The 22,700-nt window shown below is 33.6% G+C and overlaps 1 protein-coding gene across 4 annotated transcripts in view; it reads right to left on the reverse strand.

Annotated features, from left to right (window-relative positions):
• The window catches only part of Sec23 (transport protein Sec23), a 410,761-nt gene that overhangs the window by 145,239 nt on the left and 242,822 nt on the right, over positions 1 to 22,700 (reverse strand). For all 4 annotated transcript variants that reach the window (XM_090398784.1, XM_090398783.1, XM_090398782.1 and 1 more), the window contains exons 7-8: positions 18,879 to 18,991; positions 8,906 to 9,050 (exon numbers count right to left, since the gene is read on the reverse strand). In XM_090398784.1, coding sequence (XP_090254910.1) covers positions 8,906 to 9,050; positions 18,879 to 18,991 — 258 coding nt within the window. The remainder of the gene's footprint in view (positions 1 to 8,905; positions 9,051 to 18,878; positions 18,992 to 22,700) is intronic.

The following is a 22,700-nucleotide window of genomic DNA, read 5'->3' on the forward strand; positions in this document are numbered from 1 at the left end:
ACAGGTGCACAAGAGGCTATTAATTCCCCAGAGAAGTCTTTCAGGACATGAAGCAATATATTTTCAAGCCCTACCTGCCTTATTAACATCAAGTTTCCTTACTTCCTCATATATTTTCTGCTCATTCACCATCAGCACCTCCACCATTCCCTCTACACTCCAGCTTCTCATGATGTCACCTTTATGAGGATGAAACACACTGATAAACTACATCTTCTGCATTGGTTACCAATGTGCCAGTGTTATCAACTAGCATCATCCTCCAATAGTCTTCCCCCCCCACCCAGCTAATCACCCACATATTGAAAGAACTCACTGGGATTTTTCTTAGCTTAATTGGCTAATTTCTTCTCATACCACTTTTGCTGTCTTTACCAAAATTACTCAAAAATTAATATCAACCCATACACAAATACATACTGTAGATTGCATTTAATGAGTAATGCCAAAGTCTGTAACCAAAGAAGTGTATGACTAAGTATTTTTATTCCAGCATCTAATAATTATTTACCATAAAAGTTTCGCTTAAAGTCTTAAATTTTAAGTTTCCCTTGAATCCCATGTTCACTTATAGTCTCAGAATAATACAGGAATTGTAATAAAAATATTTCATATAAAAAAAATTTACACATTTATGTACAAGAAATTTAACAAAAATAAGAACTAAGATGTTTCTCGGTCCAAAGTGATATGTAAAAAATATATCACTTTAGAAATCCACAGATACAATGAGCAAAAGTATATGCAAATCAGTAGTTGAGAACTCTTTGATCAAATTTGAAACTAGATTCTTTAGAAAAGTTTTTTCAATTTTTAAATTAAAGGGGAAAAATCATCTGTAATTTTGCAGTGCACTTCACAACACCAAAGGAACAAAATAAAATATGTAACTAATATTTCAATGGTTTTACACTTAATTGAGCACAAATATGTAAAAGCATTAAATATTATTAGCAAGGACAATTTTAAAACTGTAATGATAAACAAAGAACTAAAGATCTAATTTGGTGCTATCTACTATTGAATAAAAAAGTTTACAAGTTTATTTTAAAATGACTGTCACCCAAATTTCTGGCAAATTAATACAGCCATATTTAAGGTTTCATACCTACTACTGATTCCAAAAACAGTCTGACTTATGAATTTTGTGTAGCACTTTGGTTTTCTTGTATATAATCCTGTGTAAACGTGTCTAAGACATGGTCTGCCAATTCCAATGCCACAACATTAGTGGCAATGTATTTATGTATTCTGAAACAGATGTCAACAGATTTTCCTGTCTGTCTGAAGTAAATCAGATCACAAGAATATATACTCCAAGATGTGATAAAAGATGAAGTTTGTCCTTAGGTGAATGGATGAGGGTTGCTAGTTTGATGTGATATGTAGTTTATATTTATTAAGCACTCTGGATATCTTTTCAAGTGTGCATGGATAAGTAACAATAAAAGGAAACTTTTTATCTTATCTTACGTAAAGTTTTTTTTTGACAGAAATGTAATTTATTAAGAAACTATGGCAAATAAATTTCTTTACCGATTACAAGAAAATACAATTCATAACGGAGAATACATTAGACAGCATTTACTGTATTACATGTAAAGCATGGGAGGAATGAATAATGTATCTGATTATCTTAAAACCTATTTTACAAATTTATGTAATTTAAAACATTCTAGTTTTTGAAAATTAATTAAACTTATTTGAATGATAATCACATATTTGACACTAGCCAGGAAATCTTGCAAAAGTAATGGAATTCATATTCTCAATCACTATTTAGTAGACTTCACAGTAGTAAAGAAGTTGGCTGTTGATAATGAATAGATTGATGCCTGACTTTTATTCAAATCCCCCCCCCCCTTTTTTTTTTCTTTTGGAATGGACTGAACATTTCTTGCTTTCACATCATCATGTAGATATTAGATGAGTATAAAGATTTGTAAAGATGACTTATGATGGGTGTTAATTCTGGTGCACCAAATTTGAAAACAATTGTGGCTATACAAACAGGACCAGAAGACAAAGGATACCATCAGAAAAATCCTTAGGGATACAATACGTTGATATCCATAAGGATTCTTCGTATATCTTCTTGATACAAGATCAGAGATTGCAAGCAGTGGTCTGCTCTTGATTTATCTAATAGTCTTAAAATCTATGATAAGATAACTGCCTATTTTGAAATCTCTTTATAATTTTCACAAAATCACTGTAAACTTATGTCCCACATATAATATAATAAGTTATTGTAAAGTTCACATCTTCATATTCCATGAAATTTAAACTTTCTCTTCCTTGATATACTGACTGTCATGTTACTTGTTTTCTCTAATTTTCATTTCTTGACACAAATTTATTCACATTACAGCACTTTCTTTGCAGAATCTGCAACTGGGTTATTTACAACTGGTATTGACACAGCATCAGCTTACTGTAGTTTATGAAACCACTTATGTATGGGAATAATGAAAACCAAGAGCATGAGACACTAGCATGTGTGTATCAGTTCCACATGTTCTCATTACAGCTTGTGTGTTCTGGAGAAGGAAATTATCTTGCTACTTCCATCTAATTTATCCTCAACAACTACACCTCAGAGGCAGGTGACATTCTAAAAATGCAGTTCATGTAAGAAGTGCAAGTTTTCAAAAATACTTCAAATACCTACCATCCCATTCCTTAAGTGAGGAAAAATACTGAAAAGCACTTGAAGTAAATTTTCAATATTGGGTTTTATAAGTACTATATTTTGGAAAAAGTCATGAAAAAGGAGAGGAAAAGCAATGTAGCTTTAACCACTGAACCAGATAACATGTATACACATCAATAATACCATGGATGAAGTTCTTATGTTATTCTAACCAAACTACTATAGGTATACAATTATGCATTGTATACCTATAGTAGATTTTGTACTGGCTAAGGATGTTATTTCTTCTATTTTTATCAATTATATATGTATGTATGTATATCCAAAGATTTTTATTAAGAAGGTCAAGCATCTTTTGTCTACTTGTATACGAGACATATATGACTTTTGCATTACTTCAACCTTGGTATGTCTCCCACTGAAGAGACCTCGATAAAGGTTCGAAACTGGTCTGGGTAGTAACCCTTCCCATTATACATTGCATTATACCATTATACATGCCTGAAAGGAGGGGAATGCTTTGCATTATGGGATACATGCTAAGGCAAGTGATATGAAGTCATTAGTCTATGCAAGTAGCTCAGACTTGAATATATTTCACGTGCAAAACTGTTTTGCTTACTTGAGAAAAAGATTAAAAACAAGTATAAAATTTTTTGGTATCCTTAACATATTTTACACCCAAGGTAAAAAAAAAAATTATATATATATATATATATATATATATATATACAGGGTGTTCGGGATAAATTTGACATATTTATAATTAATTATATTTTTCCGTAAGTTACATGTATTAACACACACTTCTCTTCATTTAAAAGTTTGGACCCTTCTTCATTCATATACAAGATGTCAGAAAGGATGGATAGCTGGAACCCACCTGAATCATGGAAGAGAATAACTTGTATCATGATGATTCGTGCCCGCCATCAAAATAAGGATATTACGACTGCTGCCCAATGCTCCCTGAATACAGTAAAAACAATCAGGCAACTAGAGACTTGCAATGGTGACTACGAGGATGTAGCAAGAAGAAAGATCCCTAGCAGACGATCTGATTGCGTTCGTACAGCAGAATTCCTCGCAAATCTGCAGGAACAGGTGTTGAAGAACCCTGGCATTGGAATTCGGGCTTTGTTCGTGGAGTTGCTAACTGTAGTCAAGCCCTGGATAACAAGGGTAGCCAATGGTAGGCCGTATGTATGGCAGCAGGATTCGGCCCCTTGCCACACCTCTGGGAAAAGTCAAAAATGGTTGTCTGAAAATTTCTACGACTTCACCAGTCCAAATGTTTGGCCTCCAAACTCCCCAGACCTTAACCCCATGGATTATTTTGTATGGGGCGCAGTTGAAAAAGACACCAATCGCACTTCCAGTAATACAAAAGCCCAGTTAATGGATAAAATTAAAACAGTTTTTGCAGCCCTTCCCAGGGAGACTGTAGCATCAGCTTGTTCGAGGTTCCGAAGCAGAATTGAAGCTGTGATCGATGCTAATGGTGGTTATTTTGAGTAAATCTTGTTGATAGTATTGTAATTAACTCTGCCTGTAATGTTTTTTTGTCAATTCATTAAATTTAATAGATACAAAGAAGATTTTCTTTTTCCTTACGAAACTGTCAAATTTATCCCGAACACCCTGTATATACACACACACACACACATATATATTTTTTACATAGTCCAGAAACCTTGATCTAGAGGCCAAACATGGAACTTTTTAAGCCACTTCAGGTCTCCAGTAAGTGAGGCAGTGGTTTCACACTGAGCAATGAAATTCATCTTCCACCTAAAGATGATCACAAACATCCATTCTTGTGGCAGGATTCAAGCCTTCAGCCTGTTGGTTGGAGAGCAGGTATGCTACCAATCACCCAACCAGGTTGGCAAGTGTTCGTGAAGTTATAATATTTAGATGCTGTTGAAATAGCATGGACATGAGACTTATATTTTTGATATATTTTATCTAGTATCTCAGAAATGGTGGTTAAGCTACTGGAAAAGCTGGCAAGGACAGAATTCAGGAAAGAATGGATGGATGGACAGATAGGAATGGGATACTATCATATTTATAACATGGAATGTTATAAATATCTATCTATTTATAACGACACTATCATATTTATAACATAATATGAAAACTGGAGCAAATGGAGATGAATGTCAAGTTTGTGACATAGATAGGAATATAACTGATGAACATATCAGCAAGTAGTATATTATTAAGCTGAAGTGAAGAGAATGCAGGTGACCAGTGGTGTGCACAGAGCTCTGTAATTGAGATGCTCTTTTTGTTCAATTTGTACATTAATGATAATAGAAATGATTTGAGAGAGCTATTCAGTTGTTTGTTAATGCTAAACTGTGGAGACAGCTATTAAAATTAAGATACCCCCACAAGTTAAAAATATAAAAATGAATTAATTTAAAGTTAAGAAGTCATTTTCTAAAAGCACTTATTTAAATGCGTTTTTTCTTTTGAGTGTCACAAGATGTTTTGAATTTTATTATTTTTGACTACCAAAGTCTTGCTTAGATGTAAAATAAATGTTTTTAGATTAAATATCAGAGCTTAATTGTAATTCTGTATTCAGCCGACAATGTTGAAATGTTTGTATTGTTTTCCAACTATACAAAACATTTACAATGTTTTGTCTAGTTGCCGTATAATTCATGCTGTGAATTAAACTAAATGAAAATTAAGAACTGTTATTAATTCTGGAAATTAAAACTGAAATATAAATTATATTTCACTCATAATGAAATTGTAATCAAGTAAACTTTTCCACACTTTGAAGAAAGAACTGTTGTTGTTTCAAGTCTCTGGCACTGAAAGCAGTAAACGTAATGCACAATGGTGGACTGAAGTGGAAGTAGCTCTATTGTATTTCCGAGCATGCACAGAAGTGAAAGAACATTATGGAACATTGCTAGGCGTTCAGCTGTTTGGGGGAGGTAAGAGGGTAACACAGTAGGATAAACTGTAGTTTCCATCTTTGACTGAATAGAAATTAGAAAAGTTAGAAATGGAAGACAGAGAGGATATCTTTTTATGAAGAGATAAGTGAAGTTTTTTTAGTCACTAATCCATATAGGATTTATTCGCAATAAAGCTGAAATGAACAATATTGCTCTCCAGTTCATATAGAAATAGGCCCAGTAAAGTTTGCTTTATTTAGGATTCAGTCTGATAAGTGATTCTAACAGCTGATATGGTTTTAGTTATTTCTTTAGATGCTTTCATTAGAAAGAAATGTTGTTCTGAAGTGTTGATTAGTTTATTCAGTTAAGTTTGTATAGTGTGGTTCAAAATCTAAGCATGAACACAACCACAAATTCAGACAAATCAGCTTCTGGCAATTTTTATAACCGACAATTTCAAGTAGAAAGGTACACATTCAAAATTTCGAATTGCGTGCAAAGGAGTCATGTGGTAGCACTCAACAGGATAAAAGGCAAAAGGCTATGATAAGCGAAATGTGTTTGAAGGAAGCGCTTTTTATGAAGGAATAAAACTGCAAACTTGGAAGTCTTGTAATGTCTCAAAGACATCATCTAGTTGATTTCATGCAGGAAAGCTTGAAAACGGCAGCAGATTTACTGATATTGTTAGAGAGTTTAGGATCTCACATTGCACTGCATCCAGGCTCAGGGCAGTATTTCAAACCAACGGAATGTATTCCAGACATTTGTAAAGGAGGGAGTGTCACCTTTGCTCTACTACAGAGCATTAAGACATATTTTTGGTTATAACAGCAAATGTAATCGACACACAACGATAGGTCAGCTTGCAAGTTGGCACCATTCAGGCACAGATATGTGGATATCTCGACAAACGGTGGTACGAAGTCTGCGACAAGTAGGCCTATATACCCAAAGGAATGTAGTCTGCATCACTTTATCCACAGCTTATCATAGAACATGTTTTCAGTGGTGTTGTATCCATAAAAATTGGACAAGACACCACTGGGGTAACATACTCTTTACAGATGAGTCATTTTAGTCTTTCCCCCATTCTAGACAACACTTGGTATGGCATGAAAGTGGTACTGCTTACCATCATGAGAATGTTCTTGAAAGTGATAGATACAGCAGTGCTGGGGTCATGGTGTGGGGAGGCATTATGCTTAAGGAATGCACCAAGCTACAAGTGCTGGAAAAAAAGGAATATGACTGGTGAAAAATATTGCAATGAAGTTCTTCAACATCATGTTCGATTGTTCTATGGTGCTGTTAACAAAGAATTCAATTTTATGGATGGCAGTGCCACACTACATCATACATGAGTAGCGGAAATACCTTTGGAGACCAAGGATATTAACTGAATTGAGTGGCTAGCACCAGCATGCTCCCCAGATCTCAACCCCATAGAACATACTTGTGATGCAACAGGGAGATGCACTGCTGTTCGAAAAACAAATATCCTTGCTCTGAAGGAGGAGTGGGCCAGTTTGCCTCAAGAACACTCCTGAATCCCTTGCTGCTAAACACATAGTACGACATTGTGAGAGCTGCATCACAGTTTGGGGTGGACATATTCCAAACCGAAATGTTTCTCCAAATAGTTTTCAGTAAACACTGTACATTAATAAGTTTGTTCATAGGAAATTTGTAACTTATGACAAAAATGTACTGCAATTTAATTTGTACAAAATTTATAACATATTTTTTGTGTAATATAATTTATTACCATGCTGGCATAAATTTATATCTACATTTGACTGTAGTTACAAAATTTTTTTCATATACACATAAAAATGTAGTTAGATTCATATAGAAAGTGAAGGTATTGAAGTGCTCTGGATAAAACAAAGATGTGTTTTTCTTCAGTATTCTGTGATTTTAAGATGAAAGAAGAATTTGCCTGACTTATGTTGCTGTCATACAGAGAGCAATATTTATTTATTTTTTTTAATGTTTCTCCTATGTGAATTCAGTTAAGGAATTAAGTTGCTGTAAGAAGCAAAGAAATTGAAATTCCAGAAGTTTTGTTCACATCAACAGATATTATCCACATTGGATAATATCTACTGGTTTATGTAACTGATAGAAGGTTGTGCACATTAGCACATTTTTCTGGTTGTAATCTGAAGAATACATTGGTGCTTGCACAGCTGAGTTGATTTGATGTTGTAAATATCTGTGTTTTTTAATAAATGAAAGATTTTTATTTTGGCTATAAGGTATTTGAAGACACAACCTCTTAATGGTTTAAGTGACCTTAATAAGAATTTAAGAGGTTAAGTTACATATGAGATATCCTGGGATATGAATCTGAGTGAAAGCTACATTTGGAATTTAGTTTCAATGTTCTTTTTTTGAATTTAAGAGTTTAAACCACTAGGAATATAAGGAAATAGGTAAAATAAATATCCCCCATACACACGCATGTACAGAAGGCAATAATTAATAAAGGTGATGTACAAGTCTTGCAGAATGAGTTGAATACAGAGTCTGAGAAAATAATAATGGTTACCAGTTTAACATGCAAATTTCAAGGTTACATACACTTTGGGGTGAAGAGAGCAAAATATGTTAAACCTAGTAAATAACTTTAATGAAATTAACACAGACATTTCATACTGAAACTGATAATATACAAGAGTGTGTTGAACAAATAAGCAATTCAAAAAGACAATACAAAATAAATATAACAATCAATTAACTGATGGTTACATCAAAACAGTGCTGCATGTGCCAGAAGCATCATATTAAAAAAAATTATATTTACATAGAATGACAATGTATCAACACTTCTTTTTTTTTGGGGGGGGGGGGGGGAGAACATTCCAATTCACATTAAGCCTGAGTAAAGAGCTCCACAATTTTCCTATGGAAAAGACAAGCCTCATTTCAAAGGGTATTTCATTTGGTACAAATACTATGTTGTGCAAGATCAAACTTTTGAGATTTAAAGTATTCCTTTTTCCATGGAATGACTCATCCGCACAAAATATGTCAGTTTACATTCAAAAGGAATCTGATAAATACCAGCTACACAGAGGCAAAAGTTTACTTTTTGTAGATGCAGGAGATTAAGAATGCAAGGAAATTACCCAGCAAATAGTTCTATAAGAAATTTTTGCTGATTTTTTTTTTTTTTTCATGTCACCTAGAGAATGCTCATTACCACTGCATAGATAACCTGGCTGAAACTATTATAATATAGCATAGAATTTAAGGGAAAAAAAAAAGAAAACTGAGCATAACAAAATTACTATTACATTAAAAATCTAACAAAATATGTTACCTCTAATAGGCCAACAGCTATAGAGAGTGCCACACCAGTAGAACGAAGAGGTCTTTTGGTCTGGGCGACTGGCCATGGATCTCGCTGTAGTTCTCCAAGCAAATCAGTCAAACTCATATCACACTTATGAAGAGGTTGCAAAAATCTATAATTCAACCAAGGCTTTTTTTTTTCAATAAGTTTTTTAGAACATTAATATCTACCAGCTTTTAACAGAAATTTTATTCAGACAATTTAATTTTTTTCATTACAAATTTAAAAATTTATCTCACACACAAAGTGCTTTAAATTAAAAATGTCAAAAAATTATATTCTAGTTTAATTCTGTTTAATGAATTATCATGCATAAAGTTTAAGAACAAAAAATGCACTATTAACAAGACATACTTTGATAAAATTAACAAAAACTGATGTATTTCTTTTCCAGGCTGATATAATATTTATATGCAGTAAATTATCACAACTATTTCCCATATCCCATTGATATAAAACAGTGATGCCGAACCTATGACATGCGTGTCAGCACTGACACACTTGAGGGTTTCAGGTGACATACCTCGGATGTTGAAAAATATTGCTATTCTGATGAAAAAACTGCGATAAATTGTGTAAGATTGCTCTCAGTTAAGGCAAAGGTAGGTTTGTTCATTGAAAGAACTTTCTACCAGTAGTCAGCAACAGAAAAGTCATTAAATGTAATGTAAGTTTGTAATTTCAGTTTATTAAATTAATTGTATAATATGAATTCATAGATTTTATATCAATGTCCTATTAAATAAATAGCCTAATATGATATGTATAAGTCGCCATCTATGATTATGTAGTTACATTTATAATGCATGTATGCAAGTGGCAAATCAACAACGTCAATATTTAAAAAAAAAAAAGTTTGACACACCTGGGTAAAAAGGTGCACCATCACTGATATAAAATAATATTAAGAGTTCTTCCAACTATGGAAGAACACTTAACTTCCATCAAGGAGGTTAAAAATAGCATAAATGATTTAAAATTGAAAGGCCTCTAAATATGAATAGCACTCTAACCTACCAGTTCATCACAATCCATCATATATTAAAGATACCAAGCAATTGTATAAACTTGGTTTTAATCCATTTTCCCAAGTAAGCAAACAAGCAGGTAAGTCAAGTTTGTGCCTGAAGTATTTTCAGGTCTGAAGCAACTCCTGGTAAAGGTGGAGTAAGCTCTGATCACTTTCCTTAGTCTCTCTCTTAATGCAAAGCACATCTCCTTGTGAACATGTATGATGCTATGCATTAAGGGAAGAGCCACTACCCAGACCCCATTTCGACCTCTATTGAGGTCTCATCAGTGAGAGCCAGATCCTGAGATGCCAAGGTTGAAGTAATGCAGAACTTATATTGCTACAAGCTGCCACAAGGTGCTTTGACCTTATTAAATATAAATCTCAGGATGAGAAAAAGATGTAGAAAGTTTTACCTGCTTGTTTGCTTACTTGGGGAAAAGGATTAAAACCAAGTTTATAAAATTGCTTGGTATCTTTAACATATAGTATACCCAAAGTAAAAAAACTTTCTACATCTTTCTCTCATCCTGAGATTTTTATTTAATAAGGTCAAAGCACTTTGTGGCAACTTATATAGGTAAAATGTATAAGTTTTGCATTACTTTATGCAAAACTTATGCAAAAAACTTTATGCAAAAGATACTACATGAAAAGGCTGTTGCATAAACTGAAGGGTATGAGATTGAAAATAATCTATTGACATAAGTGGTTGACATACACGTAACAGAAAGTGGTATATGGAGTGTGAATCTTCCAGATTTAAAGTGACCAGCCATTGGACTATTGTTGTTCAATCTATACATTAATGGTAATGAGAAAGACCTGACAAGTAATGTTCGATTATTTGCTGATGATCCAAAGATAGGTAGGGCAATCAGCAATGCTACTTATAGAGCACTTACAGAATGATTTGAATAACCTAGAATAATGGATAAACAAATGACAATGGTTATCAATTCAATGCTATGCACTTTGCATGATGAGATTTTCAATGACATATTATACTGGTGGGATTATGTTATAAGAAATTTTGATGGGGCTAGTGTTCTTGGAGTTATGGTGGACAGGAATTTGAAGTGCAAAGGCCACATTACAAAAATTGCAAATACAACTCAGATGATCAGATGATAATGTTGAAACAAACACTGAAATGCAAGGATAAGGAAATCAGTCATTCTGCCTCTTTACAAGATCTTGATATAGTCACATATGGACTGCTATGCACAGATTTGGTCTCCTGGGTTCAGACAAGATAATGAAGCTACAGATGATATCAGAATTATGGAATGTAGACTACAAGGAGAGATTGAGAGTAATGTGGATTGTAGACACTGGTAAGCAGGAGAAAGAGGTCTATAAACTTCTGAAAGGATATAATAGTTATCAACTAATGAAAATTTTCATTATATGGAAGGTGGAGAAAGGACAAGGGACATCTGTGGAAGTTAGGTTTGTGTGTGTGGTTAGGAAAGGAATAAGAGCTAGATTTTTCTCTCACACAGCAATGAGTGCATCAAGTGTGAATGAGTTTAAGAGAAGGCATTACATCTGGTTGGGGTGATCTACAGCCTCCCTCAATGATACCTCCAGGGAATCAATACTCCCTGGAGGTTTCTCACAATCATGATAATAATGTAATCTACTTCTAATATAATTTCTAACTAATACCACTAGCTTTTTTAAAACAATTTAGCTTTCACAAGCACTCTAAACACATGAGCTGCTATTAGCAATTTCCAACTATCATCATCATCAAATTCCTGCCATCTACCTTCAAGGGGGTGTACAGGATATGATAGTACTACATGAAAAAAAATTACATCATTACTAACTTCCTATCTACAATTTTCCTCCAAATCAGTCTGTTACTTGTCAAGACTCCAAATCTTATATTTCTATCATCTGAGGCACTTTGTACTGTATCAATCCACATATATCTTGGTCTTCCTCTGGGTCGTTTTGCTGCCAACCTGGCAGAGAACAATTGTTTTGCTAATCTTTCTTCGCCCATTCTGTTTAAGTGACCATACCACCTGAGATTAGCTCTGCTAACGCATTTCTGGATGATGACAATGTCAAGTTCTTTCCTAATATCCTCGTTTTTAATATGATATTGCCATTGATGCCATCTGTTCACACCTATAAAATTTCTCAGGCCTCTCATATCTGCGGTCTCTAGTCTTTGGTCAAGTGTTTTACTTCTGATCCAGCTCTCAGATCCATTAAAACTGGTTTGAACACTGTCTTGTATACAGCTAATTTAGTGTTCCAACTAATTTCTCTCTTATTCCATATGAATTTAATTTATTCAATTGACTTCCCACCATACCAGCTTTGCTGATTCTGTTGTCTATTTCTATATTTAATTTACTGTCTTCATTAAAAATTGTGCCTAAATAGCTGAAATGTTTTACTTGTTCCACAGGTTCTCCATTCACAACACAGTTGATATTTTCAATGATTCTACTTGTTTTCATTGTCTTTGTCTTTTTAATGCTGACCGTCATACCATATCTATTACAACAGCTATTCAATATAGTCAGAGAATCTTGCAGACTTGTAGCAGATTTATTTAGAAGTATAACATCATCCGCATAAAGCAAAGAGCTGACATTAACATCTCATCTCCAATTTTGATATCAGGTTTAATACCACTTTCCTTCATAATGTGATCCATATAGATAATGAATAACAGAGGGGATAATGTACATCCTTGTCTCACACCAGATTTAACATTAAACCATCTTCCTGGACTTCCTTCAATTCTAACTGCTGACTTACAACTCAAATAAAGACTTAAGTATTGCTTGATATAATGCCCCATTGACACCATATAACTGTAGCGTATTGAATAGCTTCTCTCTTGGCACCTTGTCATATGCCTTTTCCAAATCGACAAAACTTAAATACAGATCTTTGTTATATTCCCATGCTTTCTCGACTATTTGTCGTAAAGTGAAGATCTGATCCTGACAGCCTCTGTTTGGCTGAATCCAGCTTGTTCTTCATCCAGTTCCTGGCAAGATCTATGCAAGTATACTTGCATAGATCTTGCCAGGAACACTCAGTTGGGAAATACTTCTGTAATTCTCACATTCAGTTTTATTTCCCTTTTTATATATGGGTACTATGAGAGCTCTAATCCAATCATCGGGAATTTGTCCCTCTGTCCAAGCTTTCTTAACTATGCAGTGCAGCCATTGTAAGACTTTTATACTCCCATACTTCTGCATTTCTGCTTGAATATCATCTACTCCTGCTGCCTTTCCACATTTCAAGCCTTTGATGGCTTTTTCTACTTCAAGTATGGATATGTATTCCTGACTGCATGCCTGGTCAGTGTTTTTTACCACCGTGCTATCATCACTGCTTGTTTCATTTAGCAGTTTTTCAAAGCAATTACTCCATACTGCCAGGATATCTTTTTCTCCCGTTTTCATGTCATCTTTATCATCTCTAACTCCTTTTACAGCACTTTTTCCTCCATTCCTAAGCTTCTTCAATAACCTCCAAAATATTTTGCCACCTTCTTGATATTTATTTTCTATATTCTTGCCAAAGTCCTCCCATGACTTTTGTTTAGCTAGTTTTACACAGTGTTTAGTATTTCTGCATTTGTCTCTGTATTCTCTAAGAGCACAAGCTGACTTATTTGCCAGGAACTTTTGATATGCTTTCTTCTTTTCCTTCCAACTAATCAGCTGTTAATTGATAAACCACCACTGAGGGTTAACTAAATTATTAATTAAAATACAATAAAATTTGAGTGACAACCAGTTACGAATACCAAGATTAAACCAAACAACTTTTACAGAAATTTAAAAATAAAAAAATATAAAAAACAAATTAAGCCAACTGGGTCCTCAAGAACAATTCTGAATGGTTCTGCAAATGCTGGATTAACCCTGGTATGGTGGTGCAATTGTTTCAATCCCCTGCTCTTGAGAGACTTGAAGATAGAAAACTAAACAAATGAATTTAAAACTTTAAAAAATTATTCTTGAATAAAAAAAAATGTTCAATGTTAAAACCTGAGCTTAGTTTTGTGTTTAATGGAAATTAAAAGAAAACTGCTGAAAGAAATAGAATTTGATGCCATAATTATAGAAATTGCAATTATAAAAGTTAAAACATTTTAAAATTTATTTATTGTAATATTTTGTTTATTTTTATTATAAAATTATATAATAAAATTAAAGTTTTCCTTTTCTGCAACTAATTCTGATTTTGTTGCGGCTCTCAATATATATATATTTAAATATATATTTAAAATAACATTCTACATGAGGACCTGCTGTTTAAAATATGCCAGATAGGAATTAATGATTAAAGAGCTAGATGGATTAAAAGAAACCCCCAATTTGGGGGTGTTCAATTCACCCCTCAAACTGAGTGAATTGAACTCTAAGCATGACTATGGGGGAATATTTTCCACTGAGTGTGGTAGTTTCTCCTTTGCACACACATAATACTGACCTAAAATGAACTTGGTAGTATTTACATGAACTGTTAAGGTATAAATATGAATCTCAATGAACTGGGTTCAAAGCATATCTAGGACATGAAAAACTTGATAGTTTTGTAACTGTAGGTCTCATATGGAAATGGAAGATCTCCACCCCACCCCTGGAAACTAAGGAGATTTTCATCTTGCAAACAAGTTAGCCACCTAGAATATTTTTTTTTGTAATTGTGTGAACACAATTTACAGAAAATTTACCTTATCCTACTAAAGTTATGGAGACCAAGGACACTTAGCAAGTCATGTATCTTAAATTTAAGTCCAGAAAAGACCAAAGGTAAGAAAGAAGAGAATAAATGCATGATCAGTTTATGTAATCAGACATTAATACACTCTTAATATTGATAACTTAGTATTTGGTATTATTAATTAGCAAAAGTGACTTCGATCATTATTAGATGATTAATTATAAAATAATGAGGAAAATGTTGCTGTAGCAAGTATGGTTAATTTTAAGACATCTTATTTTAAAGTTAAAATAATGATGAACCCTAAATAATAAGTACAGTCAACTCTCACTCTGTAATAAACTACCATAACAGTCCCACGGGTGTCATGCTGTTTTAAAAAAATCACTATAGTAAACTACCATGCTATAAGAAAATATTCCTGCCATTACTAAAATAAGAGCCAACAGGCTTCACTTTGGCGAAGTAAAATTATTCAAAATTGAGTCTTTTACTTCGCCGAAGTGAAGCCTATTGGCTCTTATTTTAGTAATTGTATTCATGCACCTTTTTTGGCAACTCACACAGTAAAGATATAAGTTCTGACCATTGAAACCTTAGTATTACATCTAGGTCTACCTACTCAGTGATGAGACCTCAAAAAAGATCGAAACCGGTCTGGGTTGTGACCTTCTCTCATAATGCAGAACAATAAGACATCTTTCTTTTAGCATTACACGGTGATCGGCATTCATTTTTGAAATTATGGATTCACAACTGTGTTAAAATAACTCTTTTTATGATCCTGACGTTTCGATCGTCATATCAAGATCATCATCTGGAGCATACATAAATATATATTTATTGTGTGTATATATATATATATATATATTTTGTATATTTATGCATGCTCCAGATGATCTTGATATGAAGATCGAAACGTCGAGATAATAAAAACAGTTATTTTAACACGGTCGTAGAATTCATAATTTCAAAATTGAATAAGACATCTCCTAGGAGCTGTGTTTTACATTACGGGAAAATACTAAGAAAACAGTGATCGGAGCTTACTCCACCTTTACTACAAGTCGCCCAGCATTGCACTACCAGATGTTGGCTTATGCTTGGACTCGCCGATCTTTATATAGTTTTCTATATTCGGCATGAAACTCTTAGATTGGATCTCCTATCCGGTTAAGAAATAATGTGGTATTCAATATCCACTTAATTTTGAATATTCCTGCCATTCTTCCAAGTTGTTTGCTTTAATAAGAGCTGACTGTATTAGATGACCTATTCAGGCATGAGGAAAGGGGGGAAGTAACATATAAGAAACATTGTGGAAGGGAAAAGAAACTGGGAGAAGAGCAAGCAGGATTCATGCTAAATAAAGGTTATCAGGATTAGATTTTCACTTTGAGAAATCATGGGAATATGACAAGGATCTGTACCTAAGTTTTGTAAATCTGGAAAAGGCATTTGACAAGGTGCCCGGGAAAAGCTTTTGAAAGCACTATAGTTATATGCAATAAATGGAACATTATTCAGGGCATTTCATAGTCTATATTTAAACTGTATTCTATGCTCTCCCTTATTTTCATTGGCATGAACATAGAAAACTTCAGTTGGATTCTCAATATAGAGCCTATAGAACAAGTAAAATATTTCAGCTATTTAGGCACAGTTTTTAGTGAAGATGGCAGGTTAAATCTGGAGACAACAGAATAAGCACATCTGGTATGGTGGAGAGCTAGTAAATAAATTTATATGGAATAAGAGAGAAATTAGCCAAAGCACCAAACTAGCAGTATACAAGACAGTGTTCAAACCAGTTTTAAGTTATAGAACTGAGAGTTGGATTAGAAATAAAGCACTTGATCAAAGACTAGAGACCACAGATATGAGGGTTCTGAGAAAAATTAGGGGAGTGATGCGATGGCATCAATGGCAGAATCCTATTAAAAATGAAGATATTAGAAAGGAACTTGACACTGAAAAGAACTTGACACTAGCAACAAGAATGTGTCAGCAGAGGTAATCTACAGTGGTATGGTAACTTTAATAGAATGTGTAAGGAAAGGTTTGATGCCAAGAAGGCAAGAAAAAGACTTAGAGGAAGACCAAGGTCTAGATGGATTGATTCAGTCAGAAGTGCCTTAGAAGAATTTAAATGTTAGATATGACAAGTAATAGACTAACTTCTAGGTGCAAGCTAAATTAAATCATTCAATATGAAAAATGCCATTCCAAGGGCAGTTCATATGCTAGTGTGAACAAACCAAAACTGGAGTTCTTTAAAAGACTACAGGATGATATGGATGGATTGATGCAGTTACTTTTACATGACAAAAAAAGTCTTAGAGCTGACCATACTCAAAAACATTTATAATAATCATTTATAGAAACTGTTGTTAATGAAATCTTGTGTTAGATTATCATAACGTATATACCCTCCCTTTAAAGATGGGTGTCAGAAAACGATACCCATATTTCCTATGCTTAAAATACATTAACTTAGTTTCAGTACTCTATCACTACACATTTTCATAATCACGAAGGTTCATTATTATAGTCATGTTGCCAATAAGCACAATCTTTTAATAGCTAAAACATGAAGTACAATTTAAAGACAATTATTTCACCCACCTATATATATATATATCTTTATCTGTAATATGGATTTTTAATATTCATATAAATTCAGGCTATTAAAGAAATACTAAAAACTCAGGGTGTGGTGGAAAGGTACAAGAAAGGTACAAGCCCAAGAATACTATAAAACCTAGCATGCCTAACTGAAAATTATATTTTCAAATTATTTCAAAATTCATGAAAAAGGCATGCTGGATAAGCACACTCTGCCAAAGGCAAGACTATATACAGTTTCAGAAATATGTTCTCATAGCACCTAGGTTTCACTTCATAAGTTCCTTATTACCGTGCTATCCTTATTAATATTTTATTTTTTACAAGGTTGATAGTTCTTAAATTTGGCAAATCCAAAATTGAAAAACTATTAACCTTGTCTACAAAGAATTTTACCAACCCATGCTGCAGTGGGATTCAAACTCACAGCAGTAGCAAAGCAAAAAGCTTATCCACTTAGCAGTGAGAGGTTAGTTAAACACATTTCTGTTATGAAGGAATATTTTAATATAGTTATATGGATTTTTTATGGATTGTAATAACAGACACAAAAGAAAAAATGGCGAACCTAATAGCCAAACTAAACAATACGGCTAAAGAATACAGCATGACCATAAATACAGACAAAACAAAAATCTTGATAACTGGAATAAAACAAAGAAAAACTAAACTTCTCCTTGAATGGATCAACAATTGAACAGGTAAAACAATTCAACTATTTAGGAACATTAATAGCAGAGCACCTAGATACCATGACCACTATTAAATAGAATATCGACTGCATGGTCATTTAATAAGCTAGGTAAAATCTGGAAAAATAATAAAATCTCCAAACCTCTAAAAATAAAATTATATAATGCAATTATAATACCCACTGTGCTATATGCTTCAGAAACTTGGACATTCAAGTTTCAGAGATACGAAAACTGGAGTCTTTTGAGATGACATGTCTCAGAAAAATAAATAAAACAAAATGGATAGAAAAGAAAACAAATGAAACTGTAAGACAAGACATGAAATATACACTCATCAATAAAAAAGATAGATCAAAAGAAGACAACTTCAATGGTATGGACATATCAAGAGAATGCCATCAAAAAGACTATAATTAAAACAAAAAAAAGGAAGACCAGGAACTAAATGGATAACAACAATAAAGGTCAACTTTGGATTACAAACATATATACAGCTCACCAGCCATGCAAGAAACCGAGACTCCTGGAGGTTGTTGTGAAACACGGAAGACTCAATCTGTCCCCAACAGAAGAAGACAGTAAGTAAGTAATATGGATTTTTAATATTCATATAAATTCAGGCTATTAAAGAAATACTAAAAACTCAGGGTGTAGTGGAAAGGGGGAGGGGGGAAGCATTCATGATAGCATTCAGACCTAGACCTTTTTTTTTTTAAAAAAAAAAAAAAAACAATAGGTGTATCACTTATTTATGAATTATAATAAAATTTACTGTTGATTATTTGCTAAAATATTTTTTTTTGTAGCTTTCAAAATAAGAAATGCAAGAAAAGATGATCAGAAAAATAAATTCAGAAATTAGCATTTTTAAGCTCAAATTTCATCACAAACATACCTATTTGCTGGTGGAATGGGCTGACTACCAGGTCCTCGGGGTTGCTGATGAGGAACTGACTGCTGCTGTTGTTGTTGTTGCTGCTGCTGGAACTTTCCAATACCTAGCATATCCTAGAAGCATGATACATGAAATACTAAAATAAATAACTTTTATACAACATATTTTTGGTTTGATTATCTCAGCATGTCAGTTAAGTAAAATATATTCTTCAGTTTGGATTTGTTTACCCACTGCTGTTATAATACTCATAACAACACTTGTTAATATACTGACCTTTCAAGTTCAGTGTCTTCATAAGTTTGAATTTGCTTGTTTGTTGTATTTACAATAACCACTTATTAACAGAACAACTGTTCATTAACAAGTCTTTATAAAATAAAGCTAGATATCTGCAATTCTATTATGTAGAAAATAATAATAATAATACTGTATTTTGCCATTCAGTGTGATAAACTGTGAGATTCAGAAGTCATATTTCTCTGTAACAGACTCATGACAATAGCCACTTGATGTTCAATGGACTTGAAATCTGATGGCTGGGTTGGATCCTTAGAAAACTACTCAAAACTTCCAGAATATTTTACTTCATGATCTGGCAAATATTGTCATCCTGAAATAATCTATCATTCCTTGAATATAATGTTGATTGCTAGTTGTCAGTTCTGGAGGCTATTAGTCTCCTCTCAATCAAGAGAAGCAATTACCTTTGCACATTTACAGTATAAAATTAAAAGACTGTTTTATTAGCGCTTTGGCTATCTTTTCTGATGTACCTCTGACATAGGGAATAGAAAGAGTAATGTTGTGTTCCTGTGTATTAGAGGAGGGAGAAGTAATGGGGCTATATAGTATTTTATCTATTTTGTAGGAATTGTAGCCATTGGCCAAGAAAGTATGGCACAGATATTTAAGTTCTGTGGAAAGAGTGCTGTATCATTAGAACAAGTCACTCTGGCTCCCCGCCCCCAATTACTATACTGTTGGGCTGTTGATGTAGATATCTTCTTCTGTGTGTGTGTGTGCTGGCTTTCTGTAAATATAAAGCGATTGTGATATTCATCTGAAAGGTGGTTAACTACTGCATCAAGAAGGAAAAGGCAAACAGTTATTAGATTCTTTTTCTACTGTGAAGTAAAATTTGGGGTACTGGCTGTTTAGGTAGGTGACAAATGCATCCAAAGTGTCTTGTCATAAATTTGCCATGGATTCCTCTCCCCCCTTAGTAAACTTCTACATGGAACACTTTTAAAACAAAGTACTTACCGCAGCTACATACAAGTTCATAGTGTTGTTATGCTACGTTGATGATGTGTTTGCCATTTAGCCCTATAGACAAGACACTTTTGATGCGTTTGTCACATACCTAAACAGCCAACACCACAAAATCCACATTGCAGTAGAAATATAATCTAATAACTATTTACCTTTTCTTGACACATTAGTCACCTGCTTTCAGATGGATCACTATCTTTTTCCATTTACAGAAAGCCAACACACACTGGAAGATATCTACATAAACAAACAATCACATCATCATTCAGCCCAACAGCATGACATTTTAAAAACACTTACACACAAAGCCAGAGCCATTTGTTCTAATGATACAGCTCTTTCCACAGAACTTAAATCTCTGTGCAATACTTTCTTGGCCAATGGCTAAAATTCCTACAAAATAGATAAAATACTACATAGCCGCATTACTTCTTACTCTTCTAATACACAGGAACAAATTACCATTTCTATTCAATACATCAGAGGTCAATCAGAAAAGATAGCCAAAGCACTAATGAAACATGGCCTTTGCACCACATTCAAAACCTCATGTAAAATTAGCAACTCTGATCTGCTCGCCTAAGGATAAACTCCACCCTGGAGCACACCCCAGAGTGTATGACTTGGCCTACTATGGACAGATAGGAAGATCTGTTAACATCTGCCTGGAAGAACATATAAAATACATTTGCTATCATTATTATGACAAGTCAGGACTGGCAGACCATGCTTTGGACTTCCATTTAATCACACATGATTAGATGGAAGAAAACTAGTTTGCTATTTAGAAGTTGTCACAGATCTGAAAGATTATTTTTTGACTCAGCCATGGCTGTGAAGAATTCTACTAACCTGAACATATATGGTTGAAATAATTTGCCAAAAATTTTGGAGACTTATCTTAATTGCAACTCTCCCATAGCTATAATTTTTTTAAAAAACATTACAGGCCATTTAAATAGAACTTTATATCTTTTGTCCATTACAATTGTATTATTTTACTTACTCATTGTTGTATATACATGCTGTGTTGTACTCTGATGATGCTGATTTGAAATTCATTGAAATATAAGCAAATTAATAAAATATCTTTTTTATAAAATAGTTCATTTTGTGCTGTTAATAACATTAAAAATAATGTCATGAATAACCGTCAACACCTATGTTTATCTGTTAGATTAGCATCAAATATCATTTTGCTAACTTTTCTTTGTCCATTCTATTAAGTGACCATACCACTGTAATTACCTTTGATGACACATTCTTGTTGCTCGTAATGCCAAGTTCCTTTCTAATATCTTTATTTTTAACATGACTTTGCCATTGATGACATCAGTTCACTCCCTAATTCTTCTCAGACCCCTCATACATGTGGTCTCTAGTCTTTGATCAAGTGCCTTATTTCTAACCCAACTCTCAGATTTATAACTTAAATCTGGCTTGAACACTGTCTTGTATATGGCTAGTTTGGTGTTTTGGCAAATTTCTCTTTTATTCCATATAAATTTATTCAGCTACCTACCATACTAGCTGTGCTTATTCTGTTGTCTCCAGATTTAACCTGCCATCGTCACTAAAATCTGTGCCTAAATAACTGAAATATTTTACTACACTGAGAATGCAGCTGAAGTTTTCTATGTTTCTACCTATTGTCATACTTTTGATGTTTTTATTGCTAATTTTCATGCCAACTTTGTTGCAGCTGTTTAATTTAGTCAGAGAATCCTGGAGACTTTATTTTTCCTTCTTGCACTTGGAATACATCATCTTGTTTAGAATACATCTGCATAAAGCAAAGAGATAAGTTTGATATCTTTAATTCTAATATCAGGTTTAATGCCACTTTCTTTCATAATGTGATCCATATAGATGTAATGAATAAGAGTGGAGAAAATGTGCATCCTTGTCTTACCCTGATTTTACATCAAACTATCTTCCTGTATTTCCTTCATTTCTAGCTGCTGACTGACAACTTAAATATGGACTGAGTATTGCTTTGTATAATGTTCCATTCACTCCATATAATTATAGTGTCTTGAAAGGCATACTACAAGGAGGGCACCTTGTAGTATGCCTTTCCCAGATCTATAAAACTTAGGACAGACTCTCGTCATATTCTCACAATTTCTCAACTATTTGTCTTAAATTGAAAATCTGATCTTGACAACCTCTATTTGGCCTGAACCCAACTTGTTCTTCTTCAAGTTTCTCTACCATAATCTTTCTCAACCTCTTTTCAAGTATGCGTGCATAAATCTTACCTGGAACACTTAGTAGAGAAACTCCTCTGCAATTCTCACACTGAGCTTTATTCCCCCCCCCCCCTTTTTTTATAGTGAATACTATGAGAACTCTACTCCAATCACCAGGAATTTGACATTCTGAATTATGCAGCATAGCCACTGTAGAACTTTTATACCTTCCTACCTAAACATTTCTGGTCAAACATCACCTACTCCAGTTGCCTTTCCACATTCCAAGTTTTTGACTAGAGGATTAATACTTAAAGTATTGATATATACTCCTCTTTGCATTACTCCTCTAGAA

The sequence above is a fragment of the Typopeltis vanoorti genome, chromosome 10 (genome assembly GCF_054136105.1).
Source record: "Typopeltis vanoorti isolate ZY-2024b chromosome 10, IOZ_Tvanoo_1.0, whole genome shotgun sequence".
NCBI lineage: Eukaryota > Metazoa > Arthropoda > Arachnida > Uropygi > Thelyphonidae > Typopeltis > Typopeltis vanoorti.